Here is a 22,792-nt window from a genome sequence, read left to right as displayed (position 1 = left end):
ATTTTCATATTTTTATAAGTTGTCACTGTGTTTTCAAAATTGAAACTGTAATAATTCAGCGCCAGCCAATTTGTCCCAATTGCTCCTAGATAGCTGGTCTCCGACGGTGACATAAATTTCTCGGTAACCCTTATGCTGCAAACTTTACACTGGCCTCTGCTGTCTGAAAGAGACTCACTCCATCGACGTGGAAACGAAAGTAGCCAGTGGTTCCAACAACCGCATTTTATCTCTTAGAACTCACGAGACAAAGATTTATCATAATTATCTTAATATATATCACATAATAAAAAAATATTTTTTGTTTTTTTATCATATTTTATGCAATTTTTACAAATTTTAAATTTATTTTTACGTTGTATTATTTTGTGGTTATCATATATGTCACAGCACTTTTTTTACGTATCAGAGCTTTTTTGTTTTCTTCCTACTCAAGTACGGGCACGTGCCTCTACGTAAAGTCGTACTCTTCTTTGCACTCCGTTGGATTCTTGGCTTTTGTTTCTTCTGCTGTGTGTTTCCTTTCTCTAATAATTTGGTAAGCTCTCATCATTCAATCACCATGATCAAATTTGTTGCTTCTTCCTACTCAATAATTTTCTAAACTTGTCAAAATTAAAATTCCTTTCAGATTTAATCATTTTCAAAGACCAATAACTCAATTCAGCTACACACAATAAGAACAATTTATTACGTAACATTTTACTTATTTTTTACTGGAAAATACAGAGATCATACTCCTTTTAAAATTTTAATAAAATATGATATAATCCATTTTCAAAATAATTTATCCACGTATTTTTTTTTCACATCATTTTATTACCATTTGTTCCATTATTAAAGTCACTCTAAAAAATAATTAAAAAATGTCGTAGTTGCTGCTAATTATTTCAAGTGGCATCATCGTCGTCCTGTGTCGGCTATTGGTTTACAATTTAGCTATTGGTTTACAATTTAGTAAGTAAGATATTATTCCCTTCGACATTAATGTACAAATTACGAACACGTAATCGGCACAAAAGAAAAAGCATTAAAGTTATCAAAAACAAACAAATTTTGTGCCTTCCATTTTTTTTCTTTAATGAAACTTATTTTTACTTGATTGGTTAAAATTTGATAAAAAAAAATGAAGTTTAAGATTCCAATACGGACATATTGGATTAATTTCGACAAATAGTTAGGTTAAAAATCTGCAGTTTACTCATATCATGTGAAATATTTATATTCAAATATTGATTAATAAATCATACTAGTTGTTGAATATAAAATATTTTTTATATTAATACAAGGTTTAGAGTTATTAATGAACAACTAAGCTATTGAGTTCGGTAAGGACAATACATTCTTAATTACTAAATTCCAAAGACGAATCACTGTGTTTGTCGGCATATCTATTCACTTTTCAAGTTAATACATAGTAGGGAGATGCAATTTAACTGTCGTTTTCGGATTGAATAGTGATTATATTCATTTTTTAAATTAGTAATCGTATTGAAATTAACAATTTATGATTAGTTTCGAGTAGTATGATTTAAATAGGATTATATCGGGTTTATGATTTAATTAGTTGGAGACATTATTTTATAGTAGTAATTAAGTTTGTAGGGTTTACAACGTTAGGAAAGTAAACATCTAATGAGATATGTTATATTTATTGTAAATCCTTTACAACATGAGATTTTTTTTTAATGAATGATGGTAAATTTAAGTGTTGAAATTCGTTAAATTTTTTATTTTTAACATAATTTATTGATCGATTATGGAGCATAATTTGTGCCCTCGTTTTACGATGCGGTAAGAACTAGGTATAGACTATATGTATCGTGACAATTTTATGATTATTTTAAAAATAATTTCTCAAAAAGTTGATCGACATCGCTAGTTTAATAATTTATGTAACGTTGAATCAGGAAGGCAGGGCCACAAAAAAAAAAAAGAAGAGAAAATTCGTCATAAAATATTGTGCCGTAGTTAATATTTGCTCTATTATTATGGGTAATGTGAATCACCCCCTTTCTCTTTCCTTGTGCACATTAAATTTTGACGGTTGACCCTTAGTCTAGATATGCAACTTGGTGTGCATTAAGTTCAAAAATTGGTGGAATTTTTCTAGGATTCTATAGAGGGCTTTACTAGCAGCTTGAAAACGTAAACAGGTTGGGAATACACTAGTTGTAAGAGAATGGAAGGAGACATCAACCAGAAGCTGCTAACAGAAGAAGAGAAGACTGAAGTTGGAGAAGTGAAACTGAAGGAAAAGATATGGATAGAGACAAAGAAGCTGTGGGTTGTTGCTGGTCCTGCAATTTTCACCAGGTTTTCTACCTTTGGCGTTACTGTAATCAGTCAAGCTTTTGTTGGTCACATTGGTGTTACTGAGCTTGCCGCTTATTCCCTTTGTTTCACTGTCCTTTTGAGGTTCGGCAATGGTGTTCTGGTATGTACATAATTTTCCCCTTGTTTTGATCCTCGGGGTTCAGTTACCAGGAATGATTGTTTTTTTATACTTTCTCTTGTATGGAATTTAGTTACCAGAAGGTTTTTTTCCTAAGCTTTTGAAAATTTTTTAGCAGTATAGTTACTAGAAAGGATTGGTTTTTGGCCTTTCTTGTTTGGGTTTCTTTTACATTTTCTGAAATGGAATATTGTGATGTTCTTGATCATTGCAACCTTTATTTCAAATGAGCTTTTTGGTTTTGCTTGTTTGAGAGGAAATATCATTTACCTCTTTGGTCTAAAAAGTACAAAACTGGCCCATTTTCAAGTACTCTTCCTTTATCTTTTACATTAATCGATCCTAGATGATCAGTTGTTAGTTCCATGGCTGATCAAGTTCACATCATATGGTAAGAATCGGTTTTGATTTCTACTTAATCTTAAGCATTAACATGAAAACTTTGTTATTATTGTATAGCCAGGGGATTGAGTTTCATTTTGAGAAATCCAAAGGCCAATGTTGTATTCTTGAGGAAACCTTTGATTTATCGGATATGATCTGGATTTTTTTTCTTAATGATGTGTCTTGGAGTTCTGTGAGGAGTATTATGAACAAAGAGAAGAACTCGCTTCCTTACTCTTTTTTATTTTCAATATACTTCTCATTGTTTGGCTGATAGTTTTCTAGACTTGAGATCACCAATATAGCATAAAATTGCAATGGGTTAATGTCACCAATAGAAATGTGCTATACTTGAATTTTAAAAATTTCCAATATGATACCTAAATTATAAATTTATTAATTAATGCGGTAATCAACCCTAACATGGTTAGCTTAAAATGATGATACGTGATTAACGAACAACCTTTCAAATACTTCATTAGTTAACACATTCATTTTTTAGGTATCATATTAGTAATTTTCAAAATTCAAGTTTCACACTGAATATTTCATTATTGTTCAGGGCTATTGGTGACATTACCCCAATTGCAATTCTAGTCTGAAGTTGCTTAAGTGCTTATAATTTAAAAAATGAGTACTACCTTCTAAAAGCTTTTACTTTTGTTTTTGATATTTGACACGTGATAAGATATATATTTTTTTATATCTAATTGATGACTTTCACATTGTTAGAAAATGGAAATGGGGTTAACTTCTTGATGGAAACATTGGACTGGTATTGATGTTTGCAAATTTTGAATGTGCAGCTGGGTATGGCCAGTGCATTGGAAACTCTGTGTGGTCAAGCATTTGGAGCAAAACAATATCATATGCTCGGGATTTACCTTCAAAGATCATGGCTAGTTTTGTTTATGACTGCATGCTGTCTTCTTCCTTTATATATCTTCGCTGGCCCGCTTCTGAGAGCTTTAGGCCAGGATGAAAAAATAGCACATGTGGCAGGATATATTGGTCAATGGTTTGTTTTCATTGTGTTTTCTTTCATCATATCCTTCACCTGCCAAATGTTCCTGCAAGCACAGAGCAAGAATATGATTATTGCATACTTGGCAGCATTCTCTATTGGAATCCATATCTTTCTTTCTTGGCTTTTGACGATGAAATTAAACTTCGGGCTTGCAGGAGCATTGTCATCCACGATTTTGGCCTATTGGTTACCAAATATAGGTCAGATTTTGTTTGTTACATGTGGAGGGTGTAAGGACACATGGAAGGGTTTCTCAACGTTAGCTTTCAGGGATCTCTGGCCAGTGGTAAAGCTATCTTTGTCATCTGGTGCTATGCTCTGGTAAGGCTTCTGTCCATTTATGACTCTCTCGTGAAAGAACTGGCAGAGAAAGTTTACATCAGAAGATATTGAGTTGAGAATTTTGTTGTCCTTGTCAGTGTTGAGCTGTGGTACAACACAATCTTGGTTCTTCTAACTGGAAACTTGAAAAATGCTCAGGTTGCAATTGATGCTCTTGCCATCTGGTAAGTCTTCCAACCAACCTTTTCCGATCGGCTTAAAAGGTTTCACTTTCTTTTATTGTTCCCATCCTTATATTTTCTATGGCATTCTACTTATAAATTTACATGTCCTTTTCAGCCTGAACATTAATGGATGGGAAATGATGATATCACTTGGTTTCTTGGCTGCAGCAAGGTATTATTAGCTTAAAGTTTGAACAAGACCATGGATTTTTTGTATCTTGTTTGCTGTGAGTTAAATATTGTTTCTTTTCTTCTTGGAAAATTTTCAGTGTTAGGGTGTCAAATGAGCTTGGAAGAGGAAGCTCCGCAGCTGCCAAATTTTCAATCATGTCGACAACTCTTACATCACTTTCCTTTGGAATTGTGCTGTTTGTGCTATTTTTGTGCCTTAGAGGACGTTTAGCATACATATTTACCGAAAGTGAAGAGGTGGTAAATGCAGTTGCTGATTTATCTCCACTATTGGCTTGCTCCATACTTCTAAACAGTGTTCAACCTGTGCTTTCTGGTAAATTTCCGTTTGTTGGTTATATCATCTGTCTGGCAGCTTCAATCGGTGTTTGCTCTTAACATTTGTACCTTAATGACAGTAGATTACATGTAACCAAATATATTCATGCATTAAGATCAGGCATTTCTTTAACTCTTTGGAAAAATGTGTTGCATTATATATATATATTTATATATATATATTCTTCAACAGGAGTTGCTGTTGGTGCTGGATGGCAGAGCATCGTAGCGTGGGTTAATATAGCTTCCTACTATCTAATTGGCATTCCGATTGGTGTTGTGCTCGGATACGTGTTCGACATGGAAGTCAAGGTGATTTCCCCATCTTTTGCGCCTTGCATTTTTAGAATTGACTCGGCAAATCTATCAATTAGTAATCTGCATTTCACGTTAGCATCAGCTATATTCAAACTTAAGGATTCCTAGACATGAAAATGTAAACTGCTTCTGACAGAAGACTTTCTTTTTCTTCTTCTGCTGCATTCTGTTCTTTTCAGGGTGTTTGGATTGGCATGTTGCTAGGAACACTCGTTCAGACTATTGTACTTGTTATTATCACCTGGAAAACTGACTGGGATAAACAGGCAATCTTGTTTGGAATGTTTAGATTTTTTTTGTTTACAATTTCACTTAAAATCCAACTTACAGATATTATCCAACTACAGGTGGTCTTAGCTCGAACACGTGTTAACAAGTGGTTTGTACCAGAATCCAGGGAGGAAAACAGCAACACTGAAAATGGTGCCTGAGGGGCAAGCTTCTCTTTTTCCTAGTGGATTTGGATTTTTGTTGCTATCATTTCTTGAAGCCAATGGCTTATTCACTTGTAAGAAATTTGATCAACTATTTTTGGAATTCCTTTGGTGTCAACTATGCATACCAAATGAAATAGCTGTAGTTTTCCCCTGCATATTAACATCTTGGGCTCTTGGTATTAATTACATGTTACTGCTTTATGTATTCTGCAATGTCCATAGGGTAGATTGAAAGTGCCAATCAGTTGTGGAAATGCAAAAAAACTTTTAGCTTCTTTTGCAATCATATTTTATGAGTCCAAAGCTTCCAAATATTAGTTGGTTATCTTTGAGAAAGGTGATCAGTTATGCTGAAGCAAGAGCAACAGAGAAACTGGAAATGTGTTTAGTGAGAGTTAGTGATTTCTTGTGAAACACAATATGTTATCAAGATAACCCAAAAAAGCATTTGTATTTTTACCAAATGAAGAATGCTTGAAACTGCAAATTGACTCATTTATTGATTAAGATGCTTAAGATCAATTTTTGAAGGAAAATCAGGGATGAGAGAATGAGAAAGAGAAAGAAAAGGATTATTGCTTTTTAAGGATTCTGGAAACCATGAAGACAAAGACCAATAAAATGATTAATTTTAATGTTTATCATTAATAAAATAGTTATTATTAATGGAGTAGAAATCTAAAATGCTTAAAATTAAATGGGCAAGTTTCACGGATATACATGTTCAACATTTTCATGGATATTGTAAAAAATTAAAAAATAAGAAAATTTGAAGGAAAATTTCTCACGATATTTCAAAATTTTTCTTCAACACTTTTTTCGGTGATAAAATTAATAAATTCATTGATATAAATATATATTATAAATGAATATTTTTTAAAAAAATTTAAATATGTGACTAATATGTATCTTTCATCATTAAATACATTAAAAATTGGAAAAAATTTGGATGATGTTTCTTAAATGAAATTTGTAAATTTTTTTATTAAAATTGAGTAAATAAAAATTAAAATAAAAAATAAAAATGAATAAATTAAAAGATTTTATTACATTGAACAAGTATGTAAATTTTAAAAAAAATTAATAATTTTTTGTATATTTTTTAGTTAAATATTTTTAGTAAACTATTGAATAAACACAAACAAAATTTTAATTGTAAACTGCATATTTAATAATTTTTTATATATTATTAGTTTTATTAAATTCTATCAAGATTTAAATTTTTTATTAAAATTTTTATTAAATCATTTACTAAAGGGGAGGGCTCTAACCGGGCTGGTCGGACTTCGTGAGAAGAGGGCTACTAATGATCTGCCAAGAAAGTTACCAACTTTTGTTTTGTTCTTATTCGAATTATTTATTGCCATGGAGTTGGGTCAACTTATATTGAAGTAAAAAGTCTGTAAAAACTTAATTGAACAAGGTTTTTCTGAAAAATGTACCATGTTCTTGTTCAATGAACAAATCTCTGTTTGTTTGCCAAGAAAGTTGAACAAACAAACAGATGAAACATAGAATATTAATGACTGGAACTACAACAATTGTAGGACGTATGTCTTATTCTCACGCTTCCTTCTATGGAATCATGGTGGAGTTGAAAAAGATTAAAATAAAAATTGCAAGATGAAATTGACGAATTAGAGATATCAGTTGGACTCACGTTGGTAGCCAATCTTGCCGGATTTGGTCCCTTTGATTGAAATTCGAAAGTACTAATTTTTTTTTTGGATAAATGAGTAATGTCTATGACATACACAAAAGAATTTGTACTTAAAAAATTAATTATAAAATCATGTAACCAATGGAAAGCAGAATTATAAGGGGAAGTAGGTTTGTTTCTCCACTAAGGTTACCAAACAAAGAGATTGAAGAAAACAATAATTATTTTGAACGGTAAACATCAATTAAAAACAATCACAAAAGGGTTAAGAAGAGCTTTCAATTGAAACACAAAAAAAAAATAAAAATTAGGATATAAATTAGAAGTTGATTCAATCGATTAAGATCGTCTTACTCGATGAAAAAATTTTAGATATTTATGATCATTTATTTGAATTATCTTAAATACATGACTTATAATCACTTATCTTAAGTTGTCAGATATGATATATTTTATTTTAATTTTGAGATTGAATAATTTATTTATTTTTAAATTTTATTTTTTTTAAAAAAATATAACTTTCACGTAAATTTCAAGATTGTTTAATGTTATAAGATAAATTTAATTTGACTTGAACATAAAATTTTTGTAGGTCGACTTTTTTTTATTTTTTAAACTACCCACGAATAGGATTCATGGTTTTGCTGATTAGAATAAATTTTATATGAATTATTGACTAGAATATTAAAAGAATTATAGCAGTTCACATCAAAACTTGCGCTACCTGCATTCTTATTTCCTAGGCAATTAATACAAGACATGTGCACGTTTCAATATAACCCACTAGAGAATAAAAAATATTAAAATATTCCAAAGAAATCGGCTATTAATGAAGTAGCCAAAAATTTTACCAACTTTTGTTTTGTTGTTATTTGATTTTTTTTTTTAATTACCATAGAGTTGGTATACAATTTATATAATATAAAATTAAAATATTTTCACATATTTTTTTAATCTTTAATTTTAATATATAAAAAAGATGAGATTAATTTTTTTTTATTTTTTACTTATTTTCTTATCCATTGAATTTATTAAAATTAATTATTAAAAAAATATTTCCTTTGTCAAATTTTTTTGTTCATATTTTCTTTTAGGATGTCTTAAAATTATGTTCTATATTTTTCTAATATCTAAAACTCTTTTTTATATTTTAAAATTATTTTTATGACTTTTTACATTAAAAATTATAAAACTTTAATTTCATAAAAAAATTTAAATTTCAACATTAAATACATTAAATTAAAATTTTTTTCTTAAATCTTGTGAAAATCAATATATAACAATAATATGAGACGTAAAAAGTATATAAATTTTTAAAATTTTACTCAATACAAATTGATCTCTCTCTCTATATATATATAAAATAAAATTCACTTACACTAATATAGAGTTTACACTTTTTATATTTATAAATTTACTTCAAGAATAATGAGATATGACTAATTCTTTCACTGAATTGTGTCCATGTTCACGTTCAATCACTTTTTCTTTTGGTACTTATAAATACATTAAAAAATAAAACTTAAATTAAATTATATTATAAAAATTAAATTCAAATTTTATTTCAATTAATTTAAATAATTATTATTAAAAAATAACAGTCAACTCATTAAAATTTAAATTACAACACTTTTTTTTTTATCTTTAAATTACAATGTCTTTTATACCAAAACCCTTCAAATGCAAAAAAAAAAAAAGAAAAAGTGTGACATTCGGCTGATACCTATATGGCAGCAGTCAGCAAATGACGTGAGGTGCGGCACAGTCTCTCGTCAAAGTCAACTTTGCAAGGAATTTGATATAAGTATTGTGTATTTATTTATTAATAGTAGTAAGTTTCAAGGCGGGAAATTTAAAAAAAAAAAAACCCGCCAACCTTTTTATATATATTTTTTCTCATATCATATATCTATATAATATCCCAAGCCACTTTGATAAACTTCATGAATCAACCATCTGTTGTTCTTCCAACTGCTTCCCTTCCATACCTCTCCATTTGAAATTCCATCTGGTTGCAGCAAATTCTAGCCTTGGAACGTACTTCAATCTAGTCTTGGAAGCAAAAGGCTATTGGTTTTCCTGTAAGTTTTAAGTCTCTCTATCATCACTGTGTTACCCAAAATACTATCATTTTTCATGTTATTTAAAACATGGCCTTTTTCATTCAACATGAAACTTTGAAATCAAATTTGGTCAGCAAATTGATACGTCACTTTGACTTAGCCCAAATTTTCCTGGAAGAGGAGGTTTGATAAAAAAAAAGAAAAGGAAAATTGATAAGCTAATACTATACTCCTCATCTTCCCTGTAATCTTCTTTTCCATCTTATTAGCATCATTAGAACTGCTGTGCTGGGATGTGAATGGGTTAGTTTAATTAATGAGAGTTGGCAAAAGTTACTTGACATAAATCCTGTCTTTACAAACTATATTGGTGATATTTAAGTAAAACGGACTTTAACTTTCAGGAGACTGGTATCAGAAATCAGGTTTTATTTTGTTGTTTTTGTCTGTTATTTTTATCTGTTATCCCTTTCAAGTTTGTCATGTGATAAGCTTTAGTTTCTACCTATACGTGATTGAGTCTGCTAAAAGGTTGTTACCAGTCATTGTTAAAGTAGATGCTTCACGGGCAGTTGGTTCTTTGGACGTTTATAAAGCAGTAGTGGCATAGCTTTTGTGGTTGTCCGAATGATGCCTAAGAACCAAATATATTTATTTGACTTTGAATTACGTATTTAGCTTAATCAGGAATAGAGTCTAAGTTGAGGAAAAAGAAAACAGCTTATAAATTAGCATCTAGGAGAAATGAGAATAATCAGGAATTGATTCCGTTGCTAACTAGTCAGTGTTGATTTTTTGTCTACAGATCATACAAATGCCACCGAGGCGGGATCCATTACGCGCCATCGACGTTCCAAAATTTGGGAAAAATAAAGATCTAGCAAACGATGACTTGGATGATAATGATAATGATGATTTGGAGCTTGGGTCCGAGGGAGGGTTTATCTACGAGGTCCCCAAGAACATTCGTCAAGGAAATGAAAAAGCCTATACTCCTCAATTAATTTCAATAGGCCCTCTTCATTACAGAAAAACAATTTTGGGTAAAATGGCAAAGTATAAATTGAGCTATCAAAAGAAATTTTGTGAAAGGACTTCGACTAAGACATTGGAAGATTTTTGGAGCTTCGTTGAACGCAAGGAAAAAGCAATTCTCAACTGTTATGAAGCATCATCCATCATTGACGATGACATTGTAGTGATGATATTTTATGACGCACTCTTTATCGTCGAGCTCTTATTGAGGAACTATGAGAAGGAAACTGCAAAAGAGTTGGGAATTAAAGACTTCTTATTAAAAGGAACGTGGTCGGCTGGTCTTCGGAGGGACTTGATTCTACTCGAAAATCAGATCCCTTTCTTTGTGCTTGAAGAACTGTATGAGTTATATCGTAAATCACTTCGTGAAGATAAATTACATTCAGCCTGCTCTACCCCTGCCTCTGATCTTTCCTTTCTTCATCTTGCTTGCCTCTACTTTGATATCCCATGGGATAAAAGGTTCAATAATTTAAAAATCCTACACTTCACCGGTTTGCTAAGATGCCATCTGGTCAAAAATTGCCATCCATCCATGGCCCAAGAAAGTAAAACTGAAACAGTGTATAGTGCGACAATGTTGCAAGACGCTGGTGTTGAGCTTAAAGCTGCAGATGATGAAAATGCAAGCTGGCTTGATATAAAATTTCAAGGAAAGGAGCTTAATATCCCCAAATTGAATGTGCACTCCAACACTGAAGCTTACATTCGCAACGTCATGGCCTTGGAGATGTGCCACTATCCAGGTGAAGCCTATGTTTGTGCTTACATAGAACTAATGAATTATCTCATTAAAACTGACAAAGATGTAGATTTGTTAATAAACAAAGGGATTTTAAGCAAAGAAGGCAAAAGTGAGGGAATTCTCGTTAGCAGAATAAATCCCAGCAAAATGATGGTTGGTATGATTAAGAAACTCATGCAGGGAGTTGGCGAGCCTCCTGGTTTGTACAGTGAAACAGGGAATCAACTAAACCAGCATTACAAAAATGCTCAGAAGCACGAAATAGCAATATTCTTCAAGGAGAATCTAGCAATTCTGAAGCGTGTGTATTTCACCAATCTTTGGCGAGGAACTGGAACTGTCGTTGCTTTTGTGATGGTTGTGCTTACTTTCATTCAAACCGTGTTGGCATTTCTTAAATGATCACTTCAACCCCCCCCCCCCCCCTCTCTCTTTCTCTCAAGAAGATTTTAATATTGTGATGGTGTGTCTTCAATAAATGATGTATGTATGTATATTTGGAATTAGATTGAAGTTTGTCATTGTTTTGTTTTTAATTTGGTTCTTGGATTGCTTACCAAGGGCCAAGTTGTTAGTGTATGTTTTAAGTTGAAATAACGAACCTGCCAGTGTTATGTTTTTAATATGGTGTTTTGATTATATATATGCAAGTTTTATTCATTTGCATTTTGTCTCTCTATTAAAAGTAAGAAAACTTAAAGTAATTCATTTGTTTCAAATTGAATATCAATTTTTAAATGATGTAACGTTTTAAAAGTTAGGTGTTTTATTCTTTAATCTTTACAACTATTGACCTTCAAGTTATAAAAACTAGAGAACTCTTGCATTGCCCAACTCCACCTCATTTTATTTGTCTATGTTTGATTTTTTGGTTAAATTAAATAAATTAAAATTAGATCATTAATTTTTAAAATATTATATTAAATTAAAATTTTAAAAATATATATTCAAAATTTTATATTCAAAATTTACAAATCTTATTTTAAATTTATTTTAATTTTTTAAATTTATTAAAAGTAATGCTCAGAGTTAAGTTCTTTTGACTTAAAAACTTAAAAGAAACATAATAGCAGGGAGTAATATTTGTGCATAACATTAAAGTGTTTTTCACTTTGGAAAAGTGAATATTATTTTGAAACATTCTAAAATAGTAAATGGGTATTCAATTTGAAGTGGAGGGAGTAAAAATAATTATTAATCACTATCTTATGAGCTATTAAAATGTTCTTGTAACATTTACTCATGCTTCATGTGAGTTTATTTATTGCAATTAATTTTGAAAATAAATACCAAAAAATAATAATTTTGAAAATAAAAAAAAAGTTATTTAATTTTATTTATGATTTGGCATTCTTACATAAATTATTGTCTAAAAAATTAATTAAGTTAACTACTTTCATATCTAATAGTCATTTAAAAAAGAAAAAAAAAAGTATATGATAAATTTGTAGTTAGTTAAGTACTTAAAAGATTTTTCATCATAAATCAATAAACAAAGAGTAGATATAAACTCATTTGAGAAAATAAAGGTTTGAAATTGTACAAAAATCCCATATTGTTAGAAATTTGACTCAAATTTTAATTAAGAATAAAGTTAAATTTTAATAGAATTCTAGTGGTGGACAATTATTTGGTGGTTTAATTAGTTTATTTAACGATAAATATGCTTAATGGATAGGAGAATTATTTGTTAAATGCATTTTTGAATAATAATTATTACCTTTATTTTTCTTTTATTTTCTTATTTTCTCTAGTATTTTCAATCCATATTTTCCTCCTTCCTCTATTTTCCTTTTCAATGAAAGAATTGAAGTTCAATTTTATCTGTTTGCATGCTTCACCCACCGGCCCAATGTTGATAGAGGTTTCGTTGTTGATGGATAAAATTTAAATTTCAAATGCATATTTCTTCATGTAGTTCTTATTGGTCTAGTCTATAAAATTATTGATCATTCATCATTTCTAGAAATTAAAGCATAGTATTTCTCAAAGGAAACATTGAGGTGGAAATATTTAATGAACCAACTACTGGCCAACTACCCTATTAGCTTCTTTTCCCTGCTTCCCAGTAAAATGTTCAGAAATAATACTGTATAAAAAAAACCAATTCAACAATTTCAAATTGGAGATAGACCAGTTTGAGATTGTGGGCTCATTTTTTTTCGCTGATCAAAAGCATTTCCCAATTCTCTTGTAAAAAACCAACCGATGGCTGATTCAAGTGATAAAGAAATTTTTTTTTAATGTTATTTGAGTTTAAATTTACTTAGAGATTGTGAAAAATTAATTTTTTTTATTAATTTGTTAAACTCAACGTAAATAAATATATTTGAATCGACTTGGAAAAAAATATGTATTAGACAAAGCATATGAATCCCTTATTGCTAAATAACAAAAGCCTCCGATCAAAAATGGAAAAGAAATCTTAGGTAGGTCTGCTGGTACAGACCTTTAGAAACAAAAAAGTTCAAACTAGGCAGGGAATGAGGGAAATCCATTTATTTCCTTTTTTAAAGACCAACCAAGTCCAGTATTAGTTGCCTTGACTTTAATTTCTCGATTCTATCTCATTTTGCAGAGCTAGTTAGCCATGGAAAACAAAGAAGAAGAAGAAGAAGAAGAAGAAGAAGAAGAAGAAGAAGAAGAAGAAGAAGAAGAAGACAAGACTGATCTAAAAAGAAGAATTTGGATTGAAACAAAGACAATATGGTTGCTTTCCCTTCCATGCTGTCTAGGGTCACTTCCTTTGGAATGATTGTTGTGAAGACAATATGGTTGCTTTCCCTTCCATGCTGTCTAGGGTCACTTCCTTTGGAATGATTGTTGTGAAACAGTCGTTTCTTGGTCACATTGGTGAAGTTGAACTTGCCACTTATGCTCTCATTCAAAGCATTTTTGTACGGTTTATCAATGGCATACTTGTAAGCAACCTGACATTTTAGGCTTTAGCTATGTCGTAAATGTTGCGCCTGAAGCAATAATCACAATAATACGGAAGCAATAGACAACAATCAATAATTAAATGTGCAGGAAAAATAAAGCACACCAAGATTTACGTGTAAAACCCTCCAATGTAGAGGGAAAAAACTACGGGCCATCAGAAAAATCTTCACTATCAAATAATAGTTATACAAAGTTCTTCTCTAGCTAAAACTAGAGCTAATCAACAACTAGAGAAACAATTGGAGAAATCTCACCAAATAAGTGACTCAACAAATACACCCTGGATTTGTTCCTAGAGAGCTTTAAACCCGATCTTCACCGTTCAGAATGTAGTACTCTGAATCATAAACCTCCTGATAAGGTTCCAACTTAATCGGACCACGGATTGACTTCCGTTCAACCAACTCTCCCTTCTCCTTTTTCTCTCTCTACTTTTCCTGGCTTTTCTTCTTTCTCTGCTTGGTTTGCGACACACATATAAAACAACCCCACCTCTTTTTTATTAAGTAGCTAGGGCTCTATGTAAAATAAAAGATCAAGGTCCATGGCCTTTACTTGATCCAAAACCACTGACATGGGACTGGACCCCATTTTCCTAACAATCTCCCCTTCCAGCCCCATTAGGAGGAGATTCATCACCATAGCAGTTTCATTTGGAACTTACCTTGGCCAGGGAACTCATTCCGGCCAAGTTATTACAAAGCTCAAGTTTTTCCCTGGGAAGTATCTTAATCAACATATCTGCTACATTTTTATCAGTATAGACTTTTTTCAATAGCATCTGCTGTTCTTCAATCACTGAACGTAACCAATGATATCTAACATCAATGTGCTTTGTTCTAGCATGGTACATGGTATTCTTACTCAAATCTAAAGCACTCTGGCTATCACAAAATACCATATACTATTTCTGATTCAACCCCAATTCAAGAAGAAAACGTTTCATCCAAATCATTTCTTTACATGCTTCAGTTGCTGCAATATACTCAGCCTCTGTAGTTGACAAACCAACACACTTCTGCAACTTAGACTGCCAAGATACAGCTCCTCTTGTAAAAGTGAACAAATACCCTGAAGTAGATTTTCTACCATCAAGATCGCCTGCCATGTCAGCATCAGTAAACCCTTTTAGAACTGGTTGTGAAACTCCATAAGTCAAGCACATTTTTGAGGTACCCCTCAAATATCTAAAAATCCATTTCACTGCTTCCCAGTGAACCTTCCCTAGATTAGAAAGAAATCTGCTCACTACACCAACTGCATGAGCAATGTCAAGCCTTGTACAAACCATAAGATAAATTAAAAAATCGACTGCAGAAGAATAAAGAATACTAGACATAGCTAGTTGCTCTTCCTTAGACACTGGACAAGATTTCTTACTTAGATGAAAATGGTTGGCAAGTGAATTGCTAACTGATTTAGCATGTTGCATGTTAAATCTACCAAGCACTCGTTCAACATACTTTTCCTGTGACAACCACAGCTTTTCAGCTTTCCTATCCCGGATAATGTCCATACCAAGAATCTGCTTTGCTGGACCTAAATCTTTCATATCAAAGGACTTAGATAATTTTTCTTTCAACCTACAAACCATACTAGCATCTTGTCCTACAATCAACATATCATCAACATATAATAATAATAGGATAATGAAGTTACCATTAGGGAATTGTTTAACATACACACAAGAATCCGCTACTGTTCTTTTATAGCTATGACTCACCATAAAAGAATCAAACTTCTTGTACCATTGTCGCGGAGCTTGTTTCAAGCCATACAAGCTTTTCTTTAATTTGCAAACTAAGTGCTCTTTCCCTTTCACTTCAAAACCCTCAGGCTGATTCATATAAATGTTCTCTTGCAAATCACCATGCAAAAATGCAGTTTTAACATCAAGTTGCTCAAGCTCAAGATTCAAACTAGCTGCCAATCCCAATACCACTCGAATAGAACTCATTTTTATAACTGGAGCAAAAATCTCATCAAAATCGATGCCTGGTTTCTAAGAAAAACCTTTTACTACCAATCGAGCTTTGTACCTCACTAGTTTGTATCCATCTTTTTTCAACTTGAACACCCATTTATTCTTTAATGGCCTCTTTCCTGTTAGAAGTTTAACAAGATTAGAAGTACCATTCTTTTGTAATGACTCTATCTCTTCTTTCATTACTTTTAACCAGTGCTCTCTATCCGGAGTAACCTGCACATCTTGAAAGCTTTCTGGCTTCCCTTCACTGGTAACTAAAATAAAATTTGAACTTGGATATCTGGTAGATGGCCTGCGCTCTCTAGTAGATCTCTTGGGCTAAGACTCTATATCACTTGATGCCGAAGGTAGCTTCCCCTGCTCAACACTCTCAGGTAGAGAAGATTGCTTCCTCTGCTCAAAACTAATAGCATCTGGCTCATCACTAACTGTGGCTGGCTCATTCATATCTTCAAGTTCTGTTTCTTGCTCATTTTTACCATCTGTGGCTTTTCCTTGTGAAATCCCTATCGGTGTTGAAATATCACACTCAACAGTAACTCGTGTAGTCTTTTCATTTTTCTCAAGGTCTGTTATGATTTCTTTTTCATGAAAGACCACATCCCTGCTTTTGACTGTCTTTCTCTTTACTAGATCTCATATCCTGTAGCCAAATTCCTCATCACCATATCCTACAAACACACACTGTGTAGCTTTACTGTCAAGCTTTGATCTCTGCTCTTTCGGCACATGCATGAATGCTTTACACCCAAAAACTTTCAAGTGAGAGTATGAAGTATCTTTCCTTGTCCACACTCTTTCTGGAATGTCAAAGCCCAAAGAAACTGATGGTGACCTGTTAAGTAAATAACAAGCTGTGTTGACTGCTTCACCCTAGAATGGCTTTGGTAATTTTACCATCCTCAACATACATCTGACTTTTTTCATAATGGTGCGATTCATTCTTTCAGCTATACCATTATGCTGCGGTGTTCCAGGTTCTGTCCTCTCATGCCTGATCTCATGCTTTGAGCAATATTCTTCAAAGCTTTTAGATGTGTATTCCCCACCATTATCAATTTGAATACACTTCAAGGGTAACCCTGTCATCTTTTCAACCATGGCATGAAAATTTTGAAAATACTGTAGTACCTGACTTTTGTATTTCAACATATACACCCAAGTCTTACGTGAAGCATTATTAATAAAAGTAACAAAATATCTGCTACCACCTAATGACTCAACCTCAATGGGACCACATACGTCGGAATAAATTAATTCCAATATATTTTCTTTTCTCTAAGAACTTTTATGAAAAGAAACTCTATGATGCTTACCAAACAAACAATAATCACATGAATCGATAGACATACCTTTGGTCAAGAGAATGAGAGAGTGCATTGCCAAAACCTGTAACCCTTTTTCACTCATGTGTGCCAGCCTCCTGTGTCACAAGTTTGCTGAAGCATCATTTTCAACGGTATTTACCTGGTTACCGTTCAAATGCATCAATGTCTTATACATTATGCAGCATAGTTTTCCCTTTGCAACAACCATAGATCCTTTGAGAAGCTTCCACTGTCTATTCTTTTGTTGACTTTCATATCCCTCCTTATCAAGGACATTAATAGCAAGCAAGTTCATTCTCATATCTAAAATGTGTCTGACATCCCTCAAAGTCAACATGCAGCCTGTACTAGTTTGTACAACAATATCACCAATTCTAACAATCTGTGACACACTCTTATTTTCCATCTTGGTACAACCAAAGTCTTCTGCTTTGTAAGTTGTAAACAACTCTCTCTTAGAAACACAATGATATGTCGCTCCTGTGTCAACTATCCACTCAATGTCGAGATCACTAACATGATTACAATCACCATGTGTACAAATCAAAGTAACTGAATCACTATCTAAATTCACTGTTGTAACATTACCATCATTTGAACTCTTGCCTTTCTCATCTTTTCACTCTTGCTTTAAGATTTTACAGTTTCGTTTTATATGACCAGCCTTACCACAATGGAAACACTTCACTTTACCTCTAAACTTGGATTTATGTTTAGACTTACCACGACCTTTTGAGTCCTGACCTCTGTCGATGTTTCTACCCCTGTTCTCTGTGACCAGAGCTTGATTTCCAGGGTCTACATCTTTTCGCCTTGCTTCTTCATTAAGCATATTGTCCTTTACCATCTCCAATGTCACCTTATAATTAGAAGTTGAATTAAGAACAGTCACAACTAGAGTATTCCAGCTGTCTGGTAATGAACCCAAAAGAAATAATACCTTTATTTCATCATCCATCTTAAGCTCCATAGTAGTCATCCAATTAAATATATCTTGAAAATCACTTAAGTGTTCTGTAACAGATCGTCCATCCCTGTACTGTAAAGTTGCAAGCTTTTTAACAAGCATAACTTTATTCATACCTGTTTTTCTCTCATACAATGCTGTCAATTTTTTCCAAACAATGTGAGCATCTGACTCCTGTGCTACATGATGGAACACGCTGATATCAACTCATTTTCTGATTGTAGCCAGCGTCTTTCTACCTAGATTCTTCCAGCTTTCATCTTTCATATCTGTTGGTTTAGTCGAATCACCCAATACTGGCTCATACAAATCTTTGCAGTATAGATGACCCTCCATCATAGGCTTTCAAATTGAATAATTCGATGCTGTCAATTTTATCATGGAACCTGTATCACCCTCTATGATCTCAAACAGAATTTACTTCTATCTTGGGTTGCTTCTGTATCGATGTCTCAAAATAACCCTCGCTCTGATACCACTTGTTGCGCCTGAAGCAATAATCACAACAATACAGAAGCAATAGACAACAATCAATAATCAAATGCGCAGTAAAAATAAAGCACACCAAGATTTACGTGTAAAACCCTCCAGTGTAGAGAAAAAAAACCACGGGCCACCAGAAAAATCTTCACTATCAAATAATAGTTATACAAAGTTCTTCTCTAGCTAAAACTAGAGCTAATCAACAACTAGAGAAACAATTGGAGAAATCTCACCAAATAAGTGACTCAACAAATACACCCTGGATTTGTTCCTAGAGAGCTTCAAACCTGATCTTCACCGTGCAGAATGTAGAACTCTGAATCATAAACCTCTTGACAAGGTTTCAACTTAATCGGACCACGGATTGACTTCCGTTCAACCAATTCTCCCTTCTCCTTTTTCTCTTTCTGCTTTTCCTGGCTTTTCTTCTTTCTCTGCTTGGTTTGCGACACACACATAAAACAACCTCACCTCTTTTTTATTAAGTAGCTAGGGCTCTGTGTAAAATAAAAGATCAAGGCCCATGGCCTTTACTTGGTCCAAAACCACTGACATGGGATTGGACCCCATTTTTCTAACAATAAATGTATCTGATAGATACATTCATATTTCCATAAGATTTTTTTTATTTTTTTTATTTTTGAGGTTATCAAGATTTAAAATTTTATTATTGAAATTAGAATCCAACCTTCTACTGACAGAACATGTGATTGTTGATAAAATTTTAATTTTTTATTACTATTTCAATAAGTACTTGAAGTTGAATGTTGTTTTTCTTCTTTCATGTAACGTGGCAGATTGGAATGTCTAGTGCAACTGAAACGTTATGTGGGCAAGCATTTGGAACAGGGCAGTACCACATGATGGGAATATACCTGCAACGATCATGGATTGTCGATGGCCTTACCGCCACAATATTGCTCCCCCTATTCTTTTCGCTACACGAATTTTCAAACTACTTGGGCATGAAGAGGAGATAGCAGAAGCAGCCGGAAAAATTTCTCTATGGTTTATTCCCATGATTTTTTACATGGTCCTTGGACTCACCATTCAAATGCACCTTCAAGCTCCGCTCAAAAACTTGGTTGTTGGGTGCTAAAGTGCCACTTCATTTGTTCTTCATATGTTGTCATGGATCCTGGTTTACAAACTGAACTGGGGTGTTGCTGGGGCAATGGGTTCCTTGAATATACGTACTTGGGCTATGGTTCTAGGCGAGTTTGTGTTCATCCTTGGAGGCTGGTGCCCCAATTCATGGAAGCATTCTATGATCTATTGCCTATAATAAAGCTCTCCATGGTCTCTGGTCTTAATATTTGGAAAACAAAGTTACATTCAGTACTCTTATCTAATTAATTGATATCTTTTAAATTGATTGTTTCTAATTAACAGCTTAGAGTTGTGGCACAATGCCATTCTTGTCTTGCTGGCTGGATATATGAAAAATGCCTATTGCTGCTTTCTCCATTTGGTACTTACAACGTAATCCTTGTTGAAGCCTGCGATGTATCCTGATTCTGAAATGCGATAGTTTTCTGTTACCTAAACTTTTCAGTACTAAAAAAAGTTAATTTTCTAACAGAAAGTAAATAATTTACTTTTCTTTTGCTTTAATTTTGTGCATCAATTTACTAAGAATTAAATTATCTACTAATTAAAAACTAATTTATTTTCTGCAACCTCAATGTCAATGCATGGGGATTCATGATCTGCCTAGGCTTATTTAGCGCATCAATGTAATTTTTTTCTCTGTATAATTCACTATATCTTTTTTCTCCTTCAATCCCTTGAATTTTTCTTTTTTTTTTTTTTCTTTTTTTACTGAGTCCGCGTTGCGAAAGAATTAGGGAGAGGAAATGCTAAGGCAGTGAAATTTTCAATAAAAACACTTCAATCAGCATTGGAATGGTGTTCTTCATTTTGTGTTTAGTGTTTGGGCATCAAATTTCCTACTTGTTTACCAGTAATGAACAAGTTGCAGAAGTTATCTCTAGTCTCAACTCGTCTTGCCATGTCAATCTTGTTCAATAGCATTAAACCAGTGCTAACAGGTAAGACTTGTCTAATTCTATTTTATTTTTATTTACATTTCTTTTTTGGGTTTTGTCATAAAAATGCAACGAGATGTTATTTATGTAGTAGGATTACCAACTTTCTTTTTTTGTTTAATCATAATTAGATCATTTGAGAAGAAGATTAAATTTAAGTATTGGCCGTATTAGTAAAAAATTATGTTAATTTCATGTCTTCGTCTTTATAAAATTTTCAGTTTCAATTTCAAACATTTTTACACATTGCGGTCAATCCATCCAATATGAATGTTGTGGTTATTGGTCATTGATGCCCAATTGAATGCCTGCTCATTTTCACTTTCTTTGGACCTTGCACAAGACATTCAGCCAATGTTTGAAAAAGCAGAAATCCAAGACATTTTCAATCAAAATTTGGTCCACACTTGTCCAAGGGGAAGAGCCTTTGTAACCAAGCGATAGAATTAGGTAGGGTGGGTTGGAGTGGTTACTGGCCCAATCATTACCCTCTAATACAAATGTTATGTATTTTAATTTACTTCCTACTTTACAGAGGGTTTTTTTATTACTATTGGAAGCTGAGTAATAAATTTGATCAATCGTCCTTAAGTAAATTAGTGAATTTAAATGAATTTTGGATTTAAATCATTTGATGTTTGTAATTATTTTTAAAAATTACCATGAACAAATCAAAAATTTAAATCTCAACATTTATAATTTTTTTATTTCAAAATATAATATTTCGAATATTATTTCATTTATTTAGTATACATTTATGCGACACCATTATAAAACATGATAAAAAAATATTTTAATTAAGGTATTGTTTGTTCTTAAATTTTGTGAGAATAATATATTAACTGAAAATTATTATTTCTTAAAGTAGAGTTTAATTAACCTTAATAAGCTTTTATAAACATCCGTCCAGATCCATATTTCATATATGTTTTAAAATATTTTGGTTGTTCGGTCCAATTATTACTGTAAATACCATGGACAAGTAAAACATGGATCTCCCAGGACAGCAGCAAAATGACATAACATGGTGATGATGGTAGTGTGGTCGCTAACTGCTGAGCCTCGAAGTGCTAAATAAATGCGTTCGGCGAGCATTATTCTCGTCGTTACTTGCCTGTCGTTTGAGCTTTTGTTACGAGTGGTGGATGTCGTGACTAGAAATGTTTTTGGATTGGGTTAGGTTTGACTCTTCTCATGTCCCCAACCAACGTTTTGATATAATTGGTTATGTAAAAAATTCTTCAATCAATTAAATATTCATATAAGCAAAATGAAATCAAATTATCAATTAATTATATAAAAAATAATAATTTAATATGATTTAGTGCATTTAGATTGCGTCCACGAACAAAAAAAATTTATTAATTATAAAGAATTATAAACATATAATCTCAATCAATTACTCAATAATTAACATTTATAAATTTTTTCAATATTTTTTAATCTTATAATATATTTTTAACTAAAATAAATATATATTTATGTATATTTATACATCATATTTATGTGAAATCTTTTATTCTCTTTTAATTTATTTAAATATACACATTAATAAAAGATCTTTTTAATCTCCATTAGTGTTACGAGATGTTTATGTAATTTAAGTTTAAATATTTTAAGCCTAAATTCACATATATTGAGTGATACAAATACACAAAAATTAAATTCAAATTGTTTTTTTTCAATATATGCTATTTTGATGTATTCATTTAAATTCTTCAAATATAAATGCAATTATAATTGTACTTTATTTATATTTAGAAGCTATATTTCAGTTCAATATTTTTGTTGATATTTCAATATTTTGTAAAAGTATAAATTATTGGTTTTGAATTATTAGAAATTAAGTTTTTATTTTTAATTTATGCATCAAGATTCAAGAGTTGGAATTGA

At 32.0% G+C, this 22,792-nt stretch overlaps 2 protein-coding genes and 1 pseudogene across 3 annotated transcripts; all 3 read left to right on the top strand.

The window, feature by feature from the left end:
* Positions 1–2,026: 2,026 nt before the first annotated feature.
* Positions 2,027–5,946, top strand: LOC111277787 (protein DETOXIFICATION 21-like). 2 transcript variants are annotated; one of them, XM_022864205.2, is made up of 8 exons: positions 2,027–2,437; positions 3,646–4,187; positions 4,286–4,372; positions 4,488–4,544; positions 4,642–4,880; positions 5,076–5,194; positions 5,380–5,466; positions 5,548–5,946. In XM_022864205.2, exons 1-8 carry the CDS (start codon positions 2,183–2,185, stop codon positions 5,629–5,631), a joined length of 1,470 nt encoding a protein of 489 aa, XP_022719940.1. In that variant the 5' UTR covers positions 2,027–2,182; the 3' UTR covers positions 5,632–5,946. The 2 variants fall into 2 exon arrangements, with proteins under 2 accessions (XP_022719940.1, XP_089620482.1); XM_089764356.1 differs by having other exon boundaries at positions 2,041–2,437; positions 5,380–5,771.
* Positions 5,947–10,174: 4,228 nt separating this feature from the next.
* On the top strand, positions 10,175–11,778 carry LOC111277476 (UPF0481 protein At3g47200-like). The gene has a single exon (XM_022863913.2). The coding sequence runs from the start codon at positions 10,175–10,177 to the stop codon at positions 11,543–11,545; it is 1,371 nt and encodes a 456-aa protein (XP_022719648.2). The 3' UTR covers positions 11,546–11,778.
* Positions 11,779–13,733: 1,955 nt separating this feature from the next.
* Positions 13,734–21,051, top strand: LOC111277475 (protein DETOXIFICATION 24-like; annotated as a pseudogene).
* Positions 21,052–22,792: the final 1,741 nt, after the last annotated feature.

The sequence above is a fragment of the Durio zibethinus genome, chromosome 7, assembly GCF_047325235.1.
Source record: "Durio zibethinus cultivar Kanyao isolate XHJ-2024 chromosome 7, ASM4732523v1, whole genome shotgun sequence".
NCBI lineage: Eukaryota > Viridiplantae > Streptophyta > Magnoliopsida > Malvales > Malvaceae > Durio > Durio zibethinus.
This window is presented reverse-complemented; position numbering and strand designations above follow the sequence as displayed.

Coding starts and splice junctions, on each gene's coding strand:
- LOC111277787 (XM_089764356.1), top strand. CDS start 2,183: ATGGAAGGAGACATCAACCAGAAGCTGCTAACAGAAGAAGAGAAGACT. Junction 4,188..4,285: donor TCATCTGGTGCTATGCTCTG/GTAAGGCTTCTG, acceptor TGTCCTTGTCAG/TGTTGAGCTGTGGTACAACA. Junction 4,545..4,641: donor GGTTTCTTGGCTGCAGCAAG/GTATTATTAGCT, acceptor GAAAATTTTCAG/TGTTAGGGTGTCAAATGAGC.
- LOC111277476 (XM_022863913.2), top strand. CDS start 10,175: ATGCCACCGAGGCGGGATCCATTACGCGCCATCGACGTTCCAAAATTT.